Source organism: Phaethon lepturus, unplaced genomic scaffold (genome assembly GCF_000687285.1).
Source record: "Phaethon lepturus isolate BGI_N335 unplaced genomic scaffold, ASM68728v1 scaffold4602, whole genome shotgun sequence".
Taxonomy (NCBI): domain Eukaryota; kingdom Metazoa; phylum Chordata; class Aves; order Phaethontiformes; family Phaethontidae; genus Phaethon; species Phaethon lepturus.
Genome location: NW_010525377.1, coordinates 34,668 through 53,183, shown reverse-complemented (window position 1 = coordinate 53,183; position 18,516 = coordinate 34,668). Strand labels below are relative to the sequence as shown.

The 18,516-nt window shown below is 37.3% G+C and overlaps 1 protein-coding gene across 1 annotated transcript in view; it reads left to right on the top strand.

Moving 5' to 3' along the window:
* Positions 1-8,473: 8,473 nt before the first annotated feature.
* Positions 8,474-18,516, top strand: part of LOC104617403 (cadherin-12) — a gene marked incomplete at its 5' end in the record, with an annotated part of 22,813 nt that continues 12,770 nt past the window's right edge. Inside the window, 3 exons of the mRNA XM_010282718.1 lie at positions 8,474-8,610; positions 16,561-16,682; positions 18,204-18,321. Of these exons, the coding sequence (XP_010281020.1) occupies positions 8,474-8,610; positions 16,561-16,682; positions 18,204-18,321 (377 nt within the window). The remainder of the gene's footprint in view (positions 8,611-16,560; positions 16,683-18,203; positions 18,322-18,516) is intronic.

The following is an 18,516-nucleotide window of genomic DNA, read 5'->3' as shown; positions in this document are numbered from 1 at the left end:
TTGCATCCCTCTGACCATTTGTGTGGCTCTCCTCTGGACCCTCTCCAAGTCCATGTCTTTGCTGTGCTTAGGGCTCCAGAGCTGGACATAGTACTCCAGGTGAGGTCTCACCAGAGTGGAGGGGCACAATCACCTCCCTCAACCTGCTGGCTACATTTCTTCTAATGCAGCCCAGGAGATGGTTGGCCTTCTGGTCTGTGTGTGCACATTGCCAGCTCATGTCCAGCTTTTTGTCCACCAGTACCCCCAAGTCCTCCTTGGCAGGACTGCTCTGGATCCCTTCATCCCCCAGCCTGTATTGGTACCGGGGGTTGCCCCAACTCAGGTGCAGGACCCTGCACGTGACCTTGTTGAACCTCATGAAGTTCACATGGGCCCATTCCTCGAGCTTGTCCAGGTCCCTGTGGATGGCATCCCATCTCTCCAGTGAGTCAACTGCACCACTCACCTTTGTGTCATCTGCAAAGTTGCTGAGGGTGCACTCAATCCCACTATGTCATTGATGAAGTTATTAGGGAACATTGGTCCCAATATGGACTCCTGAGGGACACCTCTCATCACCAATCTCCATGTAGATATTGAGCCATAGACCATCACCCTCTGGACGCAACCATCCAACCAATTCCTCATCCACCCATCAAATCCCTATCTCTCCTTGATTTAGAGAGAAGGATGTTGTGGGGAACCATGTCAAAGGCCTTACAGAAGTCCAGATAGATGACATCAGTAGCTTTTTCCTTGTCTGCTCATGTGGTCACTCCATGATAGGAGGCCACTAGGCTTATAAAGATAAGTCATAAAGACATATCACATTTTGTGTGGAATGATCAAAGAAAAGCCATGGTAAAACTGTCAGAAATATTTCAAAATATAAGTAAATTAGGGGGTGTATTTATTTTTAGATGTGGCAACTAAGTTGTGGTATAATATGAAAGACAATTCTGCCACTTATACAGCATCATCCACACAGGCATCTCTAGTTTTTGCTGCCTGTGAACAACACAATGCCACTGCGACCTTTCTACCTATGCTCACCTTGTTGCTTTTGCATTATTATATGTCAGTAAAGGCACTTAGTGCAAGTTAGACCAACTACACTGGCTGCTCATTTTTTGTTTGCGTCTGAATACACAACCTTGAGACACTCATTTCAAAGCATCACCAATGAAAGGTTTATCAGCATCACTTCTGCTGGCGGAACTGGCCATTAACCCTATTTGTGACATAGGTTAGAAACCAGCTGAAACCAAACTACTTTTTTACAAACAGGCCCATTTCTTTTTAAAAGGAAATCACACTTGGGAGAACTGTAGGATTAATACTGATTGGAAAGAGGGAGGAAGGTGAGGGTAAGAGATAACCACTTAGCCTGGAACAGCAGCACAAGCCCTTCCTTTGACCGTGTGTGACTGGACACAGGAGAGATGCTGTGTTAAGATTTCATGGCAATAGTTAGCTCATAGTGAACGATGGTGCTGGTTCCTTTTCACATTTCAGCTAAAGTTCAGATTTTAGTTGCTGAGATTTTTTGTATGCTTGCTTGTTGTGATTTTTCTCTGCATTCCTAGTATCCTCCTGAACAAAAAAAAAAAGCAACACAAAAATTAATTACTGAGATTATTATGTATCTGCATGGGTAGGGTTCTTCTGGGATCCAGCTGGTATCCATGGGATTACCCAAAGGGTAAGATCTGACAGCAGACCAGTCAGGGTTTCCTTTGGTTTGACTTCTAACACCTCAGCAGCGTTCTGAAGATATTCAGAAAAGGTACAGAAAGCTTCTACTCCCATTAAGGGAGATGGCTTAATAAATTATTTAAACATATAAACAAAAAAAAATGCAACATAACAGAACAGCATCTACTACTTTGGAACATTACCATGTCCTTTACATCTTTTGGTTAATAACAGGAATATTTCACAGCAAAACTTCAAATGTTCTTCTGTTGTTATTAACATTAGATTTTGCAAATAACTTTTACTATGAATATATCAGATTATGTTTTTAGGCGACAGTGGATAAGTTTGACTGGATTTACTTCCTCTAAGCAGAACATCAGAGTATTAAACCCAGGGTATTAAAACTAGAAGTTCTGCACAAGAGAGGTCCTATTTATATTCACTATATTAAAAAAATTACTTTTAAAAATCTTTTTTATATCAACAGAGTTTTATTCAAGAAAAAGGTTTTTTGATTTTATCAAATATATCTAATTTTTTATCAATTACTTTGTACGCATACAGCACAACAGTTGCTGGGTTGTACAGTGTAAAGGGCACTTAAAAAGTCTGAGAAGGAACTCTGTGGTTGTTTTAACTCAGGACAACATGAATGATATGCAAAGTCTATTGTCTTCTACTGTTAGGAAAGTAGTGCATTACAACTTATTTCATATTATCATGTTACACAGAGGAAAAAAAATTATATTTACCATTGCTGCTCTTGTAAAACATCATGAGACAGCATTTTTAAGTTAATAGAAAACCACAAGACTCAGAATCAAGGCTAATATTTAAATCAAATGATGTATGAAAAAGAAACTGAAGTAACTTAACACTGATTCAAGTGCTGCAGTCCTGGGGAAGACTTGAAGATCCAGTTATCCTATTTAACTCTAAAAGCAGATAACTCAGATGACTGTATCATCTAGCACAGGAAAATAAAATGTTTCTTACATCTAATTATACTTGTTTAAACTTAACAGCTCTCTAAGCATGCATGGTCTACAGGGGACTCTCTTTAAAAATTCTTGGTTGCACCTTTAGCAAAATTATGGCAATCATTCCTCAGTCTTAACTGGAATGAAAGATACTTCCAGTAATCAGCAGAAGAGTTCAGTACATACATTTGAGAAGAGCAAAGGTAGGTGGGTCAATAATGAACTGACTCAGAGTTTCAGATATGATTGTATGTACATATGGTGATATGATTTTTTTGAGTTTTACACAATGATAACTCAGTGAATGGATCATCTTAAGAATTGCAGGAAGGAAATTTCAGTGGCAGGATGGGACTTTGGAGGACACAAAGTTGTTTGCATGCTTCAATACATTACATTTTCTAACATTTTAATCTCTTTCAGGCTTGATTTGATGTCAATTTCTTGTTTCTTGATGTAGGAGTGTTTTTTTCTGTTTCTTTACTTTTTAATAACTGCAATAATAAAAAAAAAAATCATGGTTATGTTTTAAAATATTTGGGACTGCACCTTAGAGCAGATTTGTAACTGAGTATGATTAGCATGATGATACTGTTTCCTGTTATGTATGAGAGCTTAGCATTACAGGGAGTAATAGGATTATTCAGTCCATCTTTCTAGAAATTTCCCTTACTGCACAGTCTCTGTTACTTTATCCAGCTTAGCTTTGTAGTACCAAGTGACAAAACTCATGTCATTCCTCTTGTGTGCAGCATAATATACATCACTGCCTGTAAGATTTTGCTGCATAACATAATTTTTCCCTTTCTTAATTTTGCCCCTCCTCTTGTCTGGCCTGAACAAAATAATACCTTTCCTTTCTTGGTGTTTAAGAACAGCCTTCGGCTATCTGTAGACTATTCTCACATCTTCCTTTTGTCATCTCTTATGCAAGATAAACATATTTTAGTTATTTTAATCTTTCCTTATAACCCAGAATGCCTAGACTCAAGACAATTTTTCTTGCTCTTCTCTCAACTCCCTCCAATTTGTTGATATCTATCTAGTCATGTGATGCCCAGGACAAAATTCTGTTCTAGAGGTGTCATTTTCTCGACACCTAGTTATATGCAGAGACCTATTCATTTCCAGCCACAGTACATGATTATTCTACTCATGAAAATTCCTTTGGACTTTTAGGTAGTCAAATCACACCTAAAGTCTTATTTGTATTCTTCTAGTACCTCACCCCTTTTGCCACTCCTGTTTTACATGTTTCTTTCATCTATTTAGTTATATATGTATTGGAATTACAAAAAATCCTAACTGATCACAATACCAAACAGAACCTTATTACGTTTCATTTCTGTTTCTAATTTTTTAGGTTCTTATCTATTATTTCTGATATGATGGGTGGTCTTAACTGTCTCAAGTTGGCATAAACTCTAAATTTCATTTACCTGCAGTTCAATATTTAAATAAAACTTAACGTGAATGCAGTTTAAACAATTTAAGGTCACGTACACAAATAGTGATCTGTCACAGTACAGCAAATCGTTATTCCACCCCTCACCTTTCCTTGCAACATTTTTCTTTCAAAAGTGTTCTATCTCACTAGGTAGCAGAGTGAGGAATGTGTAAGTTGAGACAGAGATATTTTAATAAAACATCTCTGCAACCAGGTTATTTGTCCTTCTCAAACTAAAAAATCAACAGGAATTTTTGAGGGAATGTCTATTTTTCATGAAGGCATAATGATCAGAAGCCAATAACATTCAACCACCTAATTTCCAGTTATGCTGAGCTCATATTGCCCCTGTCTTTTTTAACTCGAGAATACTCCTTGCAGTGAGGCACTAAGTAATTTAATAAGAAAAGGGACGAATCACTTAAGTCTGTATCTTCTGAAGTCAGTCACTTAGCTATCTCTGAGGATCATGAGCTACAGATCTGATATTTTACATGATACCAAATGTTTTTTTATTCATGGTATAACAGTCTGAAGCAACTACAGTTGTCTGTTGACAGCTCAGAGTTCCTGTTATCCTCATAAGGGTGATCTGCTGTCACTCATGTATTTAACAGTGCTCCATGGCTATCTTCTGTGCTGCAACTAGAGTCGACAGAGTCTTCCCCATTGTCCTCCGTTCTTTGACAGAAGACGAGCCCTCTTTTGAGGGACTGCTCTGTGAGACCCCATGAGCTACACACAGCCTCATCATTTAGCCAAGATGAATGTAAATTATTCTTGGAGCTCCTAAAGAGGGCCGTGTGTGTCTTTGTGAATGCTCTGGATGAGAGTCCTGCAGACTTGACTTTTCTTTTATAAACCAAATATTTCCATTCTCTCTCTTATACCCTACTTGATGTACAAATATAGCTATTCTTGAGAAGACTCAGGCAATGTTAGCAATGGCATATCTTTCTACAATTATCCCCCACACACCCCCCCCCCCCACCTTCAATAATATAATCTGGAATACAGTTCTCTGCTGGGAAGAATATTCAGGGAGACATATAGTTAAAAATTTCTTCCCTGTCAGTGAATATGAACTATATACCAATGTCCTGGTACTCATTGCTGCCAGGCAGACCTGATCAGGTGCTTCTGAAAAATAATACTGCTGTGTCCTATGTCAACAAGTTCCACCTAACTTTTCAAGGAGGAAGCTGCCTCTTGAGATTAGTGCAGTTATACATAATCTGTCTTGCAGGCACTCTGACCAGTCAAACAAACTAACCTCAGTTGCTTGAAACTGCTCAACCATGACTAGAAGATCTAGACAGCTGTCCTAATACCAGTATTTCAACAGTGTTCCTCTTTGTGTCACACTCTAACAAGAAATGTTAGGCTTTATGTCACAGATAATGGGTTTGTGTCTGAAAAGTTACTAATTTTTTTTGGTTGGAGACCCTTTTCCCATTTCTTCTGCTCTAGAAAGCATTTTTTCCAAGGAAAAGACAGAGCTCAGGCAATACTGTTGGCCTTAGAAAGAGACTAACTGTTGCCGTGCTGCTTACAAAGAATCTCACATTGAGCGTCAAACTGTATGAAAGAGTGCTTTTGGGCTGTAAAAGGAAACTACAGTTCTTTTAGGGCCTCCCCCAAAAGTGACCTCCCTTTGGGATGACCCAGAATTTCCCATTTGAAATGCAGGCAAATGGGGTCCCATTCACTCTTTTACAAAGACTTACAGACTTACTGAAGTATCCAGGACAATACTATGTCCAGAAGTGCTATCTGTAAGAAGATCTTCTGGCAGATATGTTTTCATGGGTACTGCACATGGACCACCAATGAAAGGAGGAAAAATGACTATTTGTTTGTAGTTTTTCCTGTAAATATATATATTTTAGGCAATACAGCTCCAATACTTCCTTTTACTCATCTTCCCTCTGTAGTCTAATTGAATATATAGCTTCTTAGGATGAGAGGAGCTGAAAAGACTGGCTGTTCCACCCATAATTTTACCATATGTGTAGCACATGGAAAGAGAAGGAAGGGATGCCTTTAAACATAATGCCAAAATACAAAAAAAATACAAAGAAGGCTAACAATGCTAACAAAGTTCACATAATAATTTCCACAGTGTTAACACAGCCAAAGACAATGAATTTGGAAGAACTGCTATACCTCTGTTTTTATCAAACTGTTCAATTCCCACAGATCTCACTTCCACAGAAGCCAAGAGGAATTCTGACATTAGTATCCATAGGAGTAGTGCCAGTCTTGCAGTGCTTATTGTGGACTTCGATCCTGCTGATGCTTACGTCCAGGAATAGGCATACTGGGCTTGTGCATGAACTTAATCACCTGTGTGAATGTTTGCAGATAGACTATCAGATTCTGATCCTACAAATATTTGTGCTTGAACTCAACTTGAAAGACAACAGTGTTCAAACTGAATATGCTTTCTGTAATTTCCAAGCGTCCTGGTGAAGGGGGCTATCACCTACACTGTGCTTTGAATTAGGTCCTGTACTCTCTTCACTGGCTCATGTTGTGATGTGTAGGGTACTCAGACAAAGCTAATCTTCCTAAGGGGAAAGACAAGAAAAGTTACTTTCTCATGCTTTGATCCCATTTTTTTTGTGTGTGTGGCTGCATATTTAATTTTGGAAGAAATTAAAATCTATTAAACATACAAAGCTTGAAAAAGTAATTTTACTGTTCCTGAAAGACTCAGTGTTATGATATTTCTAATAAATGGCTTATATATTTTTCATAATTTTTAAGCCAACCAAATTTTGAAAAATGAGATTGAAATTACAAATGTGGATAGACAATATTATCATATTCAAGAAAATGTGCCTGCTCAGCTGTGTAAAAGGATACAAGCTACCTTTAGCAAATGATTTCTGAAGCTTTTCAAATAAAGCAGTGAACTGGTAATGATGCTTGTCAGTTGATGAAATAAGCTATTTCATCTACAGATAGGATTTTTTTTGTGATTTTGATTAAACAAAATGTCTCCAAAGGAGCATGGTACCTTATTTGTGATTTTTTTTACAATTCAAGTCTTCTTGAGCTATTGACATTCTTGAGTCCCAATTTGAGATATTTTCTTCGAGAATATGCCACATACCCTTTTCTACCATTGCCTCCTTCTACAGCAGTAACCATAGTGTTTATCATTACATTCCCTATATATTTTTTCCATAAATCACACTAAACAGAGAAGGAAATACTAGCTTTTATTCTTATGCTTACTGGTTTACATGCAATGAGGTGTAATAGGTCTTTATGATCTTCTAAATGTACTTGTTGTTGAGTGTCATTTTGTTCTTATTGCCTACTGCTCACAAATGGCTTTCTCAATTTTATCCTGCCTAGTTTTTGAGAAACATCATTAAGGTATGAAGAGACTAACAATGAAAAGGAAATTAGTAGCTGGCGGCACTGCATCAGAAAAATTATTATTCTGTTCTGACTACAAACAGTAGCATCAAATGTGAAAATAGACTTTGAAATTAATTAGCATTTAAGGGAAATGGGTTTAGAATAATTATCAGATTGCTTTTAAGCAGCTATGTTTACAGTCACATCTCTGCTTTCTATTAACTTCTTGCTAGGGAAAACTAACGAATAAGTACACATTTTGAGTTTTGAATCTGTTCTATGTTCATACTTTTTGACTAAGTTTCAGGAGAATTAAAAAAAAAAAAGTATTTCCCCATTCCTCACAGCTCCAGTGAAAGTCAAAGTTGCCTATTCTTCCCAAAGGCAAAGAGCCTTTTGTTGCTCTTATATATGTGGGCAAATAAGCACAATCTTCTCCACCTGTCCATACTGCTACTCTTCCCACATGCCTTAGGTGAGTGACCTACAGGACTGTGCCAACAGCCTGTACACATGCACTAAGACACCTCTTTGCAAGCCCCGTGAGGCCACTTCCAGCCTATTGCAGCTACAAACGGATGTAAAGAGACCAGATCTGATCCACTCGTCATTGTTATTCATACCTTAAAATAAAGATATTTCACATATCTTTTCTCTTCTTCCCTCTAAGCCTATCTAGTGCTTTCCAAAGTGACTGATGATATAAGTGATCAAGGTCACAGAAGCTATGTATCAGGTTCTTGGGAACTCAAGGATTTCAAATAATCTGAACACCAGAAGTACTAAATCTTCTATTATATAGCGTTTTTCTTTGAGCATTCCAACTCTGAAAAAAATAAACAAACAAATAATTCTTTATTGTCTTCTTCTTGCAATGATGCTATTAGCTGGGAAGAGAAAAATAACAAAACTTGAGCTAGCTAGACTGCTGTTATGATAAATGAGTAATCTTTACTCATTTGTATCTACTTTGTTTAATATTTTTCACATACAGATACTTCATTGATTGGAAGAATGATGTGGACAGCTACTTCACAATAGATGCTACTGAAGGAACCATTGCTACCAATGAATTACTGGATAGAGAAAGCACAGCGCAGTACAATTTCTCTATAATTGCAAGTAAAGTTAGTAAGTATGACACAAACTGAGTTAATTAATATACTAATATGGTATTTTTTTCAGAATGTAGTGCCCAGGCATAAATATGTTTTGAAAAGTGCATGTATTGCCAAGAGATTACCTAAGAAGGCCCAATAAATATAATTTTGCCAGACTCACTGTGAGTCTAAGTGTGATGTTCAAACAACATGAATAGTGAGGTTTTTCTAGGACCCCTCATGTAGGCACAATTCCCTCAGAAACTCAAAAACATTTTGTCAATACGGAGAGCATGAGGAGCTCTATGGAGACCTTCCAATTCTTATTTCTGATTTTGTAATTCACTCCTACTATAAATCAGTCCAGTCAAATAACAGGTCTGTCAATCTGCTTTTTGAAGGCAGAAAAATTTAAAGACTCGTCTGATTCTCAGACTACATACTAGTTTAGTACACTAAAATTGAGTCAAGATGTAAGGCCCTACATGAATCTGTATGCTTCATCTCTGCTCTTGTGTTTTCTCTCTACCCGACTTTCTGCCTAATCACTTGTTTCTTTTCTTTGTGTCTTCTCCTACATACCTTTTTTTTTTTTTTGGTAAGAAGTCCCTCCTCCTATTATTATGTAGCTGCAGCTTTCTTCATTGCCATCCTTCTGTGTAGCATTCTTCCTTTATGAGCCTGTCAAACCAAAACTCTTGTATGGATATACCACCCTTTGAATACAAGACTTTTGGTCACTTAGTGGTTGTGTAAAGGCCACAGAAGTTTTTCTGTTGACATCAACAGGCTGTAGAAGAGGACCCCTGCTGTATTTCCCATTCATTCTGTACTGTTTATGTGTCTAGAAATTCAAGTTTCTAAAGCAAAGAACATGTTTTCCTCAATATATTGCTTGGCACTGAGTCTTCAAAAAGTAATACATGATACTAGCAGAAAGAGGGAGATTTTGGAAGCAGAGAAGGTATACATTATTTAAAATAAAAAATAAATTCTCAGTTGTAGTTATCTCAAAAGGAACAATGGGCTTGCTCCCTGGAACCTGAATATATGATGAGAACACCAGTCAAATGAACATTTATATTTTATCCGTACCTTGGAAAAGGAATACACTAACAGAGGACACTATCACAAGTGATTGAGTATATGGAGATACATCTGCATGTGTGTATTGACAGAAAGTCCATCAGAACTGTAATTTGTTTCCAGAGAAACTGAAAGGCAGGTAGTTGCAGAGGGGAGGTCTCATAATGGTCTGTTTCAGTAAAACTTAACTATTTAGATTTCTTGGTGGACAAAGAACATTTGAGATTTGTAAATTTTTTTATGCACTAAGGCAGCAGTTTAGTAAACTTGGTGTGAATCTGTTTATTATTCCCAAGAGTGCTTAAAGCTCATTAAAACCCCCAAGTTTACTTGTCTATGCACCTTCCTGGCACATATATAGTAATATCATATTTATGTAGAGCTGTAGCATGTGGGCTATATTATGAAACTCCTAATTTTAACAATTAACCTAATTAAGAATCTACGCCTAAGACATATTTGTGATTCATTTCAGCATGCCTCAAAATATTTATACATTAACCATTACCCCTAGCAGTAAAAACAATTGCCATACTTGTACTACACCAGCAACTGGCGGTATTTTGGAGGATTTGAGGTACACTAATTGTCAAAATTTTATGTGCAATTCTCTGACTAAGAGCTAACACAGAAATAAAGGCTGAGGTTTGAGGGCTGACACACTGCACACAATCAAAAGTGGTTAGAGAGAAGAGAAGAAAACATCTGAAGAAAAAGAGGGGGGGAAAATTAATATATTTGAAGTATGCCACTTGTTCAGTGATGATGTGGAAACACTGAAACTGCCATCTCTAACACGAGAAAAAGTGCACGGAAGAGTGCCTTCACATAGACATGATTTCCTAATTCCAGTATTGTAATTAGTTGCATAAACTTGCCTCAGGAATGGACACTATTGTTACCTAAATATGTGCAGTTCTACATGACCTTATCTCTTTAAAATAAACAAACTTCAAACTACTAATAGTCATATTATTGTGTTATAGTCATAAGTTGTGTTACTTAAAAAAACTTTATTGCTAAAATATGTATTTTGCTTTCTCACTGTGAGAGAACAACAACAAAGTCCCACCTTTTAGACACGTCCTAATGGTCATCCTGCAAATTATCTTTTCTTGAACAGGCCAATTATAAACAAAGCCCACCAACTTTATCCTATCAGGTCAGAGAAAGAAATAAATTAAACCAGCTTTTGCATCATTCCCCTATATCTGGAAAATGATGCCAAGGTCATGAGCAGGCCTGTATGGACTCCCTGCCTGTGCCTTCGCCCTGGAGCCTTCTAGTGATTGTTGTCCTTTGTTCTTCTCTAGCTTCAGAATGAAACCCTGTATGAATCACAGATGATGCTTGTGTTACTTTTTTTCTCACACCCAGTAAAACCTTGACATAATGTTAGGGCTTCTGAGTGATTAAGTGACCTTTCAAAATATTATATGCAGTTTAGATAGCTTAATATAGCAGCAAGCAATTGATAAATATAAATGTATATATGGATATACCATTTTATCTTTTCTTACAGGTTGATAAATCTATTATTACCACTAAAGCACCAGAAGTTACAAGTTCTAAAGAAATACATTTCAAAAATGAGGCAGAAGATAATTACCTTGTGTTTATTAAAGTAACTTTTAGTGACATTACTTATTGCGTAGAAAAAAAAAAGTTTTGTTCAAAAGCCTGGTTGTTTGGGAATTTGTAAATGGTTTAATGTCAGGTGTCCTCATTCTGCATTTATTTGACATACCAATATATACACATATATACATATTGAGATCATTCTTCCCTAAACTACATGTGCTGCCCCTTCATCCCTGACTACAACAGACATGGTACAGGTTGGCAGAGAGGCAGAACTTGGACCATTAGCAAACAGTTAATTATGAAATCTGCTTGTCCTAGGTTTGCTTGCGTCAACTTGTACACTCACAGCCAGGGAAGTCCTGGTTACGCAGCAATAACACAGTACATCTTGCATAAGGACAGTAGCTGCTGGTTCCACATAGGGAACTGAGATAAGCAAAGTTATCCTACCCAGGTTATGCAATGATCAGTTTGGACCATGTATCATTATACCGTGATCTTTATTTATAACCCTGAAAAAATTCCAAACATCTGATCTAAACACTGACTGGGAATCTGTCCCCAGATAGCAGCACAACTGACTGTTGAGAACATCTCAGAGGTGCACCTAGCATGGAGTGATGGATAGATAGCCTACTGTCATATTTAACAGAATACACCATAATTTTATTCTCACTCTCGTTAAAGAAGCCTGTCCCAAAGTAGAGAACTTTTTAAGTGGGAGGTGGATGATTGTTCTGCTGACCCATGTATGATGACTGGGGTTGAAGGCTGGGGGATGAAGGGATTTAAAGCAGCCCTGCCGAGAAGGACTTGGGGGTAGTGGTGGATGAAAAGCTGGACATGAACTGGCAATGTGTGCTCACAGCCCAGAAAGGCAATCGTATCCTGGGCTGCATCAAAGAAGCATGGCCAGCAGGTTGAGGGAGGTGATTCTGCACCTCTACTCCACTCTGGTGAGACCCCACCTGGACTCCTGTGTCCAGCTCTGGAGCCCTCAGCACAGGAAAGACATGGACCTGTTGGAGAGGGTCCAAAGGAGAGCCTCAAAAATGATGAAAGGGATGGAACACCTCTCCTATGAGGACAGGCTGAGAGGGTTGGGATTGCTTAGCCTGGAGAAAAGAAGGCTCCAGGGTAACTTTATTGCAGCCTTCCAGTACTTATGGGGGGCCTATAAGAAAGATGGGGACAGACTTTCTAGCAGGGCCTCTAGCGATAGTACAAGGGCTAATGGTTTTAAACTAAAAGAGGCCAGATTTAGTCTAGACATAAGAAAGACATTTTTCACAATGAGAGTGGTGAACCACTGGCACAGGTTGCCAAGAGAGATGTTAGATGTCCCATTCCTGGCAACATTCAAGGTAAGGTTGGACGGGGGCAACTTGATCTAGTTGAAGATGTCCCTGCTCATGGCAGGGGGTTTGCACTAGGTGTCCTTAAAAGCTCCCTTCCAACCCAAACTATTGTATGATTCTATGACACATGTGAAGGCAGTTGAAAGCAGAAGGTCCCTTAGCCATCCATAGAAATACAGCCTTTGTATAGAGCAAAGCCTATGAACGGGGGCGGGGGGGGATGTTCCAGACTCACACTTTTTTCCCTCTATTTCACTTCCCGATTTCTCCATACTTCTTTTCGCTCCCTGACTATATTTCATTACAGGTTTTAGTCTTCTCAGAGTAAATCAACACCCTAGTGGCCTTCGAGGTTGCTGTTTCTGAACATTTTTGTTCCCACAGACTCTATCAAACCAATAGATGAAACATGGCTTGCATTCACTTTAAGCACAAAGGCTAGCTGGCACTGAGTAGCTATTAAACATTTACCTTCCAAACATTGCCCACATGTAAATTAATTTGAGTGGTCCCTTGCCCATACAAATTCCCAGTACATGCATGTGAATTGTCCTCAAGATCACTAGTTGTCCCAGGCCAAAACTGTGCTAAGAACTGCTGTAAGAACTTAACGGTATAAAAAAACGTACTCCAGTGCTCAAAAAGTTCCCCAGTGTGCTGCTTAATTATCTAGTATGGAAACGGTTTCTGCATCTTACAAAAGAGAAAATAGATAAAAAGCGTAAGATCTTATTTCTGCTGTCCCATCCTCAAGGCACTAGTTAACATTGAAAATAGACTCCTCTAACTCTAGGCCCACATTTTGTGAATGTTAAAGAAACCTCAGCTTAAATCTCAAGATGGGGTTTATCTTCTCCTGCATACCATAATGGGGATTAAGGTATCACCAGCTCTCCTCAGTGGTCAGTATCTGTTTTCTCACATATCTCAGATTTTTCACAAGTTCATTAATCAAAGTTTTTTATATATTTTCTAGTACTGTAATATCCTTGAACTATGAAGATGTTAGCAGATGTTTGTACTTGAGCAAAAGAAGGAAGCAGGGTTGTCACTCTTACAGACAGGAAAACTGAGGAAGGAAGAAGCTAATTAATTTGCTTGTATCTTACAGGCAGAATTGAAACCTGAAATCAGTTTCTTAATTCCTAGGCTAATGATTTAACCAACTTGTCTTTTCATCTCTGTAATCTGGGTTTAAAAGGCATGAGCAGATGTTTATAGTGACTCACTCACTGATGACAGCATGCATGTCACTACTGTGTTCACAGGGCTCCAAAAGATTGGATTTTGAGACAAACAGCAAACAAAACAAAACCAGAGAAAATGGAGATCAAATCTGCAAAGTGGTCTTTTGAAATGCAATTCTTCATCCTCATTCACATCAAGTATTACAGGTCTTTGTAATTATACATGAATTCAAATCTGTAAGCAAGCTTCTTGCAGTCTTCCTTTATATACATGAGTGAACTGATATCAGTGCAAACCAGAAAGAAAATTAATCACATAAATAAAGTGAAACCCAGAGGCAGGTCCATCTTATGTTGTAGTAATTCTGTTTACTTTCATCATTGATTTTTGTTGACCATTTATGCAAGGTAGAATTCTACCTTGCCAAAATACTTAGCAAGAAAAGATTTTGGCATCTAATATATCTTTCAAAGAATCACAGAAAATAAATCACAGACCATCAGTGAGACATAAATATAAAAAGCATACTCATATTCATGTATATTTCCAAAGTATATTATCCTATTGTGATTTTGAGGAAGGCAAAATATCAAATCCCTTTGTTCGTTTTAAAAATATACAGTCCCATAATATGTACACTGTTCCAAAGAGCTGAAATGATGTTTTATGTAAAATACTTCAAAAAAATATAACTTAAAAAGACTTATTACAGAAACTGATCTGTTTAATAGAAATAATCAAAATCAGATAATATCTCCCATATACATAATGCATAAATTTTGAATACATTCATTCTTTTACTGGAAAGGCAGTGTTAAAGTATTTTTAAAAGGAAACAAATATTTATGCCTGTATTTTCATCATGGCAACACATTAATCTCTAACGTGTTTGAAGAATGTATCCTGAATTCCTGTCGCTCAGTGTTGTACTTTAAAATAAACGTACAAAAACTAACTAAAAACTGAATTACTGCATGTGAGTTGCTGCGTTCTTTGCAGTGGGTACCGCTAGGAGGGAAGTTTCAAGTTAGGTTGTTTTTGCCAGTAACTGTATGAACTTGACCTACTCAGGGCTTTTCTGATCTCTGTCTATATATTCAGAGTCAGAGTTCTGCCCTCTACTGACTAAAATAACATCTTAGTACTTTTTTGTTTCCTATTATACAAAGCAACCAATTCAACCGTGAACAAGCAATCTAGATCTCTTCTGGCTCTTCGAGCATCTGAAGAACAACTGCCTAATTCCCAACTGCTAGACCAAACCCTGCTTCCATTCATATGGCACAATGCCTTTATCCACAGAGACGTTCTGCAAATAGGGATAATGCTGAACTGGAAATGAATGAGGATCAAAAGAGATATTCTTAGATATGGTCACTATTAATTAGATATGTTCATAGGAAGGAACTACAAATATGGTGTGATATGGATAGTGGATTTTGTGGTGGGGCTTTTTTAGATTCCAAGTTGAGTTTGTAGTTTATCCACTACTTGTAAACAGGTGAAGCACACTTCTACTTGCAGCTAGTCCTACTTAACTAGGAAACCATTGGGAAATACCTTTTGGCTTTGACAGGGTCCTCCTGCAAACATTTCATTTAGTAGGTCAAGGACAAGAACGAAATCATGTAAAATTTCTACAGTGCCACCATGAAAAGACTTTGCCCCTTGTTGTGTTAGTTATAAAGAACAGAAATGCAAAGGTTTATACAAACTACAGAGTAAGCAGCTAAGATTCAAGAAAACTGTTCTTGTACTTAACCATGACCCCATGCTGTCACCCCTACACCACCCTGATTCATATGATTCCTTTAATAGTTAACCATGTCTGTATCGTGGCTGCCACTCTTCTTGAAATGCAAAAGGATAAAATAATTATCCTTTTGACTCACCAGCTAAACTGTTTTCTATGTATCTATCTGCTGTCTTGCAAGGGGTCTCAGCATAAAGTAAAAGAGAATATTGTCTGCTTTGTATTGCATTTCTGTCTCCTTTCTGTCAGATATTGTATTTACAGGTGAACTTGTTTATAAAATGCATTTAGCGACTGATGAAGATTATCTGCATTGGTAGGACAATGGAAAGAAGCATAATGTGTACAGTTTTTTGTAATTTCTTTTGCACAAAAGTATTTGCTGCTTGCAAATACTTATGCAGTTGAAGAAATAACTGTTATAACATAGCCTAATGGTTTAACCACAAGTTGAATGCTAGCTCTACATGTTTCACTGCTAAATTTATCACTGACTCTGTCTGGCTTTCAGGAAGATTTTTCTTTGTACCTTTGGTTCTTACTTTTCTCCATCTTCTAAATGGGTATGCTCCACTTACGTCCTTAATATCTTGAAGATGTAAACAGTGGCTAAGCAATAAATATTGATTTTCTCCATTCCATTGTGGAAAACAGAATTAATTTTTAATCATTGGAAGCATTTTTCCACAGACTCCATGAAAAGCGATCTGAGAAAGTTTGCATCTTTAATTACAGGTACAATTTCAAATTCTTTAATTTATGCTCTGATAAACATAGTAATGTTGATTGATTCCTTACTCCATGAAGAGTAATGGATCAAAGTCTGGCACAAAATTAGAAGTTTGCTTTCTGATTTTTTTCCTTAGTACGAATCAGAAATAAACAGAAGTCAAAGTCTTTAAGAAGTCACAGTACTGGAATCAAAAGAGTTTATTACAGCTCATAGGCACTGATGATGACAACAAACATAAATAGTATTCCTTAATTCTTTTCTCCTAAAAATCTTTTATAGGTAACCCACTATTAACCAGCAAAGTCAACGTTATAATAAATGTTCTGGATGTCAACGAGTTTCCTCCTGAAATTTCAGTTCCATATGAGACATCTGTATGTGAAAACGCGAAACCAGGACAGGTATTTCAAATTTGTAATGCTTGCTATTTTGATTTTCCTTTCCTTCTTATTTATAGCAACAGGATTTTCTGGGTTTGAAAATGACATCATGATTAGAATTCTTTAACAAATAAAATGTCTGCATTGGAAATACATTTTAGAATTCTGCTTTTTGACTTTTACGGTCTGTTTATGGTCTATTTATTTTTATTATCTCTGATTATGTAGGCCTAAGCCATCCTTCATCGTGCATTTAATAGCTATGACGAGAAAGAATCCCTTCCTTAAAGACACTTAAATATAAGGGTAAAACTGCAGTGAATAAATGGAGTAAGATGGATTACATACATTTTTTTGTCCTATTCTGAGAAACAGAACCCACAACCCTAAAGACAATCCTCCTGATAGCTTGTTTTTATAAGCAGTTTCAAATACATACATAGCATGCAAAACCTATTTCAGATTCAGAATATCACCTCTTACCATGAGTGATACCAGTATTAATATAGCGGCCCCACAAGCTGTTGGCATGTGCTCCTTCCGCACAAGGTCTGTGCAATTAAACACAGTGCTGCACAGCCCCAAGGCTGACCATCATACATATTAACAGCTGTTTCCAAGACAAGACTTGTAACTTCAACTGTTCAACTTTGAGAGTTACTGCCAGCCATGGAAGTAACATATTCAGCCTTCTATGTAATCAGTTACTTCTCTTTATATGTACGTAATACATAATCAGTCCATGTGATTTTTATTGCCTTTATTACAGATTTGTCCATGACATCATTTGATATTCCTATCTCTTTTTTTTTTTTAATTTTTCAACTAACTACCATATAACCTAATTTAACTTCTAGTTTATCAGATACCTTTAGTTAGTACCTTATCCAGGCACTAACAGTAGAAAGGGGAGCCTTTTACAGGGGAGACTGAGACAAGCACTGGGCTGTCAAAAATTATAAATATTTAGACTTTTGTTACATAAAAAATGCCTTCCTTTTAAAAAGGTCAGTGGCAATCCTACTATGAAACACTTTAACTACACTGTGCTTAGCTGAAATCTAGTAGATATGACTCTGGGACCCAAAAGCTCCTTTCACATCTGATGGTGCAGACCTTTCAACCCTTTCTACTTCATTTCAAGCTGTAAAATTAGGGTGTAGCTTTGCGAAGTTCTACAACATATAGCGGTCCTAACAGTAATAGTAGTAGCAGCAGATAAAGTCAATCACTCACCTTAAAACAATTAGTAGTATTTTGATACAAAAGACAAATATTAAATACTTCCACTATGAATATAAGGTAAATCTTTCTAATTTCCTTCAGATGCGTCAAAGCAAGACCTTCTGAGACATCATGAGCCACCTGGAGGCTATAGTGTTCAGACTTCTTGCCTCCACTGACCAGTATACTAGGGGAATGAGAGTAATCCGGCCAGATCTCACGTTCATTGTTTCATTTGATGTTCACTTTATGCTTCTACTAAACTGTTTCCTTTAGAAGAGTGAACTGACTTCAGAATTAATCTTAATCTGGTTTCAGGTGATACAGACTATCACTGCAGCAGACAAAGATTTGTCACCAGCTGGGCAAAGGTTTTCCTTCAGACTGTCCCCTGAGGTTTCCAACAAACCAAATTTCACAGTCCATGACTACAGAAGTAAGTTACTTACCCGTATCTCTCTTTCAGAGCAGCAGGCTGTGATTATAATGACAAATATGATTACTTTGTGTTAGTCATGTCTACAGGCTAACTTTTTTATTTGACGTTTCTAATTGTTAAACTATCTAGGACATATATTAATATAAATTCAGGTCTTGCACCCTTTTCTCATTTTTAGGGGACAGGAATTGT